We start from the raw sequence: 7,038 nt of genomic DNA, 5'->3' as shown, positions 1-7,038 counted from the left end.
GAGAGAGAGAGAGAGAGAGAGAGAGAGAGAGAGAGAGAGAGAGAGAGAGAGAGAGAGAGCAAACGTTGAACTCAGAATTTTATTTTTTTTAATGAACTCATCCATAAGTGCATCAATAGTTGCTTTACACAAGTGAAACTGAGTCTGAAGTGAGCTGAGTATTTTGTACTCAAATTAATGACGTCACTACATGCTTACTTTGGTAAAAGGTTCGCGGGTTCATAACCTTACTCTGAAGTGAGTTTACGAGACTCATTAAAGCACACGGTCTCGATTTTGTGTAGATTATAGGTAAAAATTCAATTGAATCTCATTTGTCAGAATGCAAAAGGAACGCGCATTTAATTGAATTATGACGTCACAAGTGATAATGATCTGAGAATCGATGTAAATGGAAAGGAAAGTATTATCTAAAGTTTCAGCAATCTCGGAGTGCACATGCAATATAACTGTTGAATATTATCGAATATACAAATATAAATTCGTATATTCCGAAACAAATAAAGACTAGTCGCTAAGGTGTGGATGAAAAATTATAGGCTCTTTTCGCGAAGAAAAATACGAATTACAAAAAAGAACTGCGTGAATATTTATCGGCCGCGCTTGGCTCGCTCAGTGTGTGTAATTGAAAGTTTGATTGAAATAAAAGTTCCGAAAAAATTTAACTATTTTTAGTTTAACACTTGCTATTTTCAAATTGTTCATGAAAAATTTTTCATGTGTAGAATTCCACACATAAAAAATTCTGATGTGAATACTCCACACATATATACACACACATACATCCCACAAAAGTCGCTCATGCTTACATTGGTAAAGTAACAATGCAACTTTATGTATAGGAATGGGCAAATTTAGGTGAATGGGTATTGACCTGGAAGGGAAGAAAGCGCGATGTGCGTAAACGTGCCAGAAAAATTTGAAAATCTCCAAGGCATCAATTTTACTACATTTGCTAAATTGGAACCTACGGTTTCTCCACATTTCCGATATCGAACAATTTTCGAAAGCAAAGGGTACAAAGATGTAACACGTTAAAATATAAAGCAGTACCAGCCTTACTCTCTTAAGCTTACAAAGCGTTTCTCATGAAATTTTGAATTTGCACTTGTCATATTCCGATGTAACAACGTGAAGATATAGTGAGCAACATCTATTACGCGCATGCAAATACATAATGTTTACGGTAGCATACACCTGTTGTGCCATAAGAATATATTGAAAGGTCTAGGCACAATCTATGTGTTATGTTATAAGAGTTAAGAGTTACGTTGCTACTATAAAACACAATGATGTACTTGTGAACACACAGTTCTGTATAAATCTGACATATTCACGACGCGACGTACAAATCGATCGCGCGTGTCTCTGACCGTGCAAGTCTCACGAAAACAGATATAATTTTCCGAGTGAAGATATATTCGTAGTACGAATACAGTTCAGCAGTGGAACTACATAAAATATGATAAACTTACTCATTTGGATTGCTTTGAGAATGAAACAGATTCAAGTCCTGGAATATCACCTGCACCCGTTCCTTTCCTCTTCCTTGGAAGTCGTATGTACAATGTGTCCTGGATGGATATGGATTCGGATATCCGGGTGACATAACTATGCCTGTTTTTGTTGTATCGCTGTTGTAAACTATGTCGCAGAGAGATGCTGTAACAAAGAGACGGTGACTTAACGAGCGGCAACAGTTGACGAATAAAAAGGGAATGTAACGAAAGTAATTAATTGAGGCACAGCCAAAGGAAGAAAAAATGCCAATTAAATTACGCGACAGCTTTCTTCGTTGCCTTCATCTTTTTGTGTTGAAAGATACGTTGTACGAATTAAATTATGAATATTTCGTGTTTTAATTACAAGTGCTTGCGCATCGACGGCTACTATAATATGCAAACGAGCACTGGCTCTGCTGTATCACGAGGACACATTGCATAAAAATCACGCAAAGACTACAAAAATATGATAATAATAATAATCATGACACATATTTATTAGTTCTATTAGCGGAAATTAAAATATTCCAAATTAAAATATATACGTCGAATTTTTTTGAAATCCCGCTCGTTGAAAGCGGCAATATGAATACAACGGCAATATGAAGAAAAAAAAAATTTTTATTTGTGTCAGGCGAACCGTCTATTTTTGTTATCAAATAAATTAAAATTGTAATACAAAAGATATTCATGTCTCTAGTCTTGTTGCATTTTTTTTTAGAGTTCGCCGTACGACTTTATGTGTCTACACTATTCGCATAGCATTAAGATTGAACGAGTCTCACAAGAAGGAGAAGGTATGAAATTATTTAATGTGATAAATATCTTAACCCGCTTTGCCGCGTATAACGGTACCACGATTGTAGCGCGTATTCGTTTCGAGTCTCTACGCTTTAATCTTCTCGACAGTTATTAATCTTTCCGTAATTTAACGCCAGAATCGCTGAGGTACGCTTCGCAAGATGAATCTTCCGAAGAAATGCCGTCATTAGGCAAACCCTGGTGTTACGAACGCGTGAGCGTGCGTACTTGTATATTTTCCCGTGAATATATTTTCCGCGCTTCTCCCACGAGTTTCCTCTCGCAGTATAAACAGTGCACTGTCTATCCGTGCGTAAACCATTAGCGTTCCGCAATATGATTGTAAAATTCCAAGTTACCACATTGCACTGTGTAAAATTGTAAAATTATATTTTACATCTTTACACACCCATAAAAATTCATGTACAGAAATTGTGATAAAAAAATTACACCTAATTGAGATATACAGCTTAATATATTCGTCGTCACAATCGTAATTGCGATAATTATCAGGTATTATTTTCCTAAATAAATCACATGAGCCAGCGCGTGCAATATTAACTTACTGTTTACTGTACTTGGTTTAGAAACTAGCCTGTGGTAATTAATATTGCTATACGATGCGTGTAATCGGGATGCCGAAAAGCTAGCATAGAGATGCAATAATGCATCGTTGAATACAGGACTATCTCGTAATTCATCGTTTAGCCATACACGTTTCGATATGTGTTCGTATTTAGGATATGAAGAAATTCGATAAAACTGTCATTTGGCCAGGTCACTATTGCTGCGACTTCGCGCCTCAAAGTCGATGCGAATGGCCGACAATGGCTTTTATCGAGTTTGGAAAAAGTAATGCAATATCTTGGCCGAGTAGCTACCTTAACGACCCTCGTGAACTCACAAGACTTCAAAATGTATATATATATATATACATTTGAAGTCTTATATATATATATATATTTATACGTATATTCTTTATCATATATTAAACCAGGCTAGTTGTACGAAATATATCAGACTTAATATACCAAATATGTATACATTTTTTCTTTAAATTAACGAGAGAAGATACTATCAATTCTGGCGCTTTTAACAGTTGCGCTTGAGAGGGAAAGGCATTGATACGGGAAAAGACTCGGATGCACTGAAACTGGAAAAGTGTAAGGTATCAATACGTCGCGTCGTCGTCAGTCATGAATGTTGTATGAGTGTTTGTATCAGCATCGTACTTATCTCGAACTTTGCGTTATAGCAAACTTGACGTTGCTGCGAGAATATTGGAAATATCATTCGCGCCGTGTTCAAGCTTTTCCTTTTTCCGTTTTTCCTTTCCGTTTTCTTAGCACCATTTTTAGCTCGATTTTCATTTTGAGACTTATGTCTAATGTATGTAACATATATTAAGAAAATACATCTAAATCTCGGCTCAATATTTGAAGAGAACGCAAATGTTTTTACGAATAGCAGCGTGCCAAAATCAATATTAATATATTTCTCGTTAGAAAAATTGCATCTTCATTAAATTTTCTCTATCGTTTCTTCATCGTTCCGTCAATGCATAATTTTCGCTTTAACAACGGCATATTATTGGAAATGTTGGACTGGAAATGTGCATTATGCCGTGCCGTAATGGCCACTGCCATTCTAAAGCTTTCTTATTGTTGAGCATTGCGTTGTGGCCCTATATATCTGTGGAGAAACTTAGGAGTATGCGCACGCCACAAAAATAAAGAAAGACGTGGAAGGTAGAAGCGGACGATTTTGCGGGCATCTAATGTCGTGAAAATAGTATGCAACGGCCTTACAAACGATGTTGATCGTGTTTAACGATATTCGATTAAAAATACATTAATTCTGTGAAACTCATTCAACGCGTCCGTGTAAATTAATTAATTATGCAGTATACACAATTGTCTTTTCATCAATTAATCTACAGATTTATTGACAGCTTTATTTAAGACTATATAATTTATGTATATTTTGTATACATGTGTTAGTTACCTACATATACAATAAATGTAATATACTTTTTATTTAAGCGTCACCCGCTGTGAGTATCGACTTTTGAACATTGTTTGTAAGAGAAGCCAAATAGCACTAAGAAAGGCTAGGCATCAGGAAAGAGATGCGCGGTAGAAGCGGCAAACGTTTTAATTTGCATTCATGAGCCGTCCTCTGAAAATTCTTAGAGTCACCAAGTATTCCGACTACGTCTCCCGTTATATTTGGGAAACGAATTCACTTACGGCGATCAATTTCTATACTATAGCGAGAATATCTGTCAGACGTGGCTATCCCAGTGAGATTGGCAATCGACAGTTTTTAGAATAGCGATCGTTGGCTGTGCGATGTAAACTATCATATATTATGTATGAGGAGAGAAAATGGTATTGTTCTGAAATTCCTGCCCAATTTTCGTCCAATTTTTTCCTGTCCAAGTTACGACGGCACGTACATACGGTCTAAAAGTTAGTCACACTCTGATAATCTACAAAATGCCGCGATTAACGCTTTAATCCAGAGCGGTGCAATTTCACGCTGCAGTTGTTTTAGTCGCGAAAAAAGAATTCTCCAGAACCATTACTCGTATGGTGACGATTTCGCCACGCTGTTTTACAAACTTCCACGCCGCGTCGCGTAATTGCGCGTGGGCGCAACATACGGTGATACGCAGCAGTGTTAGCCATGCATAGCGTTCTCGGAATAGTTTTAAGCTCGTTTCACTGGCGGGTGCGAGATATATTCACAATCCACCTGCGTGGCAGGCGGTCAGCGCAGGTAGCCTGTAATGTAACGTAAAACCGTTGACAATCCCCGTCTTACCACAATCGCGGATTTCCTAATTAAACAGCACATTTAGCCGGGAACAAGCGAGTCAGCAGCCGCCGGCCCCGGCGGATATTAATAATTTACGAACTTTGTTGAAATTAATTTGAACGCCATTTGCGAGCCGCGTCTTGGCGGTAAGTCCTGTCCTAACTCTGCAGATTTAAGCAACTCTCCCATATCCTCCCCTCAGCAGAATCCGTACCGAGGATATATCCGCATGGGTTTCCGGTTCCGTTCGAATGATGAACGTTCATATTTTCTTGCGCATTTTGGCGTAACCGCGAATACGAACATTCGTGCGCACTGCGTGCTTGTAGCAGTAGTTGCCGTCGGCAGCAAAAAGTTCGTCGTCCCGTCATGAAATTTAATTTAGACTTTAAATCAGACTTTTTTGACACCTTTCCGATCATTCCGAAGCGACGCGACGATTCAACGATGAAAAATGACTTTCTTCAATCGTCTCGATCTATATCTAGAGATACGCATCGATCCTCTTAAAGCGCGGATATTGTATAGAAATAAAATTATCGAAAATCTGTTGAAAACGTTCCACTTCCTCTCAAAATTTACGGAATCTTTCTATTTTTCAATTCGCATCCGTAGAATGTCAAGCGCACTCGCAGAAAATATATCAAGGTTCGTATATTCAATATGAACTTGAGTTATAGTTGTGAAAAAAAATATCACCGATCAATCTTTCACGTCGCATTAGTTTCTTGCGATATCAAATGTTTTTATAAATACGAGAAGCCACGGACACCTCTTTTAAAATAGCTCTCAACTATGTATAATATCACGCATACGTAAGATAATTGATTAATTGCAAAGCTTTCCAGACAATAGCGTCTCATTGCATAAGCGTTACTAAGTGCTCTTTAATGTGTGCTTTTTTCTCTTTTTTGCATCTTTTTTCAAACGATGCGAATAGCTGCTACGAATAGATGAAGATAAAAAAGATGTAGCCTGTGGCCTAGAAAAAGGTTATCACCTACTTTACTGGCTAGAGCGAGCAGCTCGTTTATCGTTTGCAGGCGCGTTAAGTGACCTTTGAATTCTCGCAAGTTCAGCATACTTTATTATTCGGCAAAGGTCAATAGTTCAGCGTTAATTTTATCTCTTATAATAAGCTGTCGAGGATACATGTATAATAATAATTTAATATTATCTCAATCTATAACGCATGATTTTTTTTTATTTTTAAGAAAATAAGCTCAATGAAGAGAGATTTCGTAAAAATACAATTTCTATTTTGACGACAGAACGAAGAAAAATATTTTGTAAATACTGCAAATAATAGAAAAATTCAACTCGCAAATCCATTTATTGTTGAAAATAAATCGTGAATGTTTCAACGGATTTCAATGTCCTTAAAAATCTATAGATAGTTGTATTGGACTCTTTGCATGCAAAACTTTTTTCAATTTCTCGAAGCTTTACCAAAATGCAATAATCAAAAAAAAAACTTTTGAATCTTGCGAATGACAAAAGTCTATATAACTCAAGTCAAAGATTACAATGAATTTCGTTCGGAAGACGATCGACAACGTCCAGAACGTCCAGCACAGTCAACGATTCGGCAGCTGGTTTTAGCGCTTCCCGACGAAATTTAATGTCATCGATAAGATACGATAGTTAAACGGGACATGACACACGCCGGAAACAGACCGGCGCGGTCTTTACAGAAGAATTTTGCGAGATTGTCGCGATGCGGATATATCGGTGGTTTTGTCTCAGTACGAGAGTCTATAGAGTACGTCGGATCCTCTGTTGAAGAAACAAGGAGGAAAATGAGACAGAGAGGCGGACGGACGAGCTTCTCCGCCGCCCCGGAGATAAGGGTGCTAGGAACGAGTAAGGAAATGAGAGAAGAGAGTAAGAGAGAGAGAGAGAGAAAGTTACGGAG

General features: G+C 37.6%; 1 protein-coding gene across 1 annotated transcript in view; it reads right to left on the bottom strand.

Moving 5' to 3' along the window:
- Positions 1-7,038, bottom strand: part of LOC108688221 (suppressor of lurcher protein 1) — a 243,342-nt gene that overhangs the window by 24,956 nt on the left and 211,348 nt on the right. The window contains exon 10 of the mRNA XM_018194384.1: positions 1,476-1,662. Within this exon, the coding sequence (XP_018049873.1) occupies positions 1,476-1,662 (187 nt within the window). The remainder of the gene's footprint in view (positions 1-1,475; positions 1,663-7,038) is intronic.

This window comes from Atta colombica, unplaced genomic scaffold (genome assembly GCF_001594045.1).
Source record: "Atta colombica isolate Treedump-2 unplaced genomic scaffold, Acol1.0 scaffold228, whole genome shotgun sequence".
NCBI lineage: Eukaryota > Metazoa > Arthropoda > Insecta > Hymenoptera > Formicidae > Atta > Atta colombica.
This window is presented reverse-complemented; position numbering and strand designations above follow the sequence as displayed.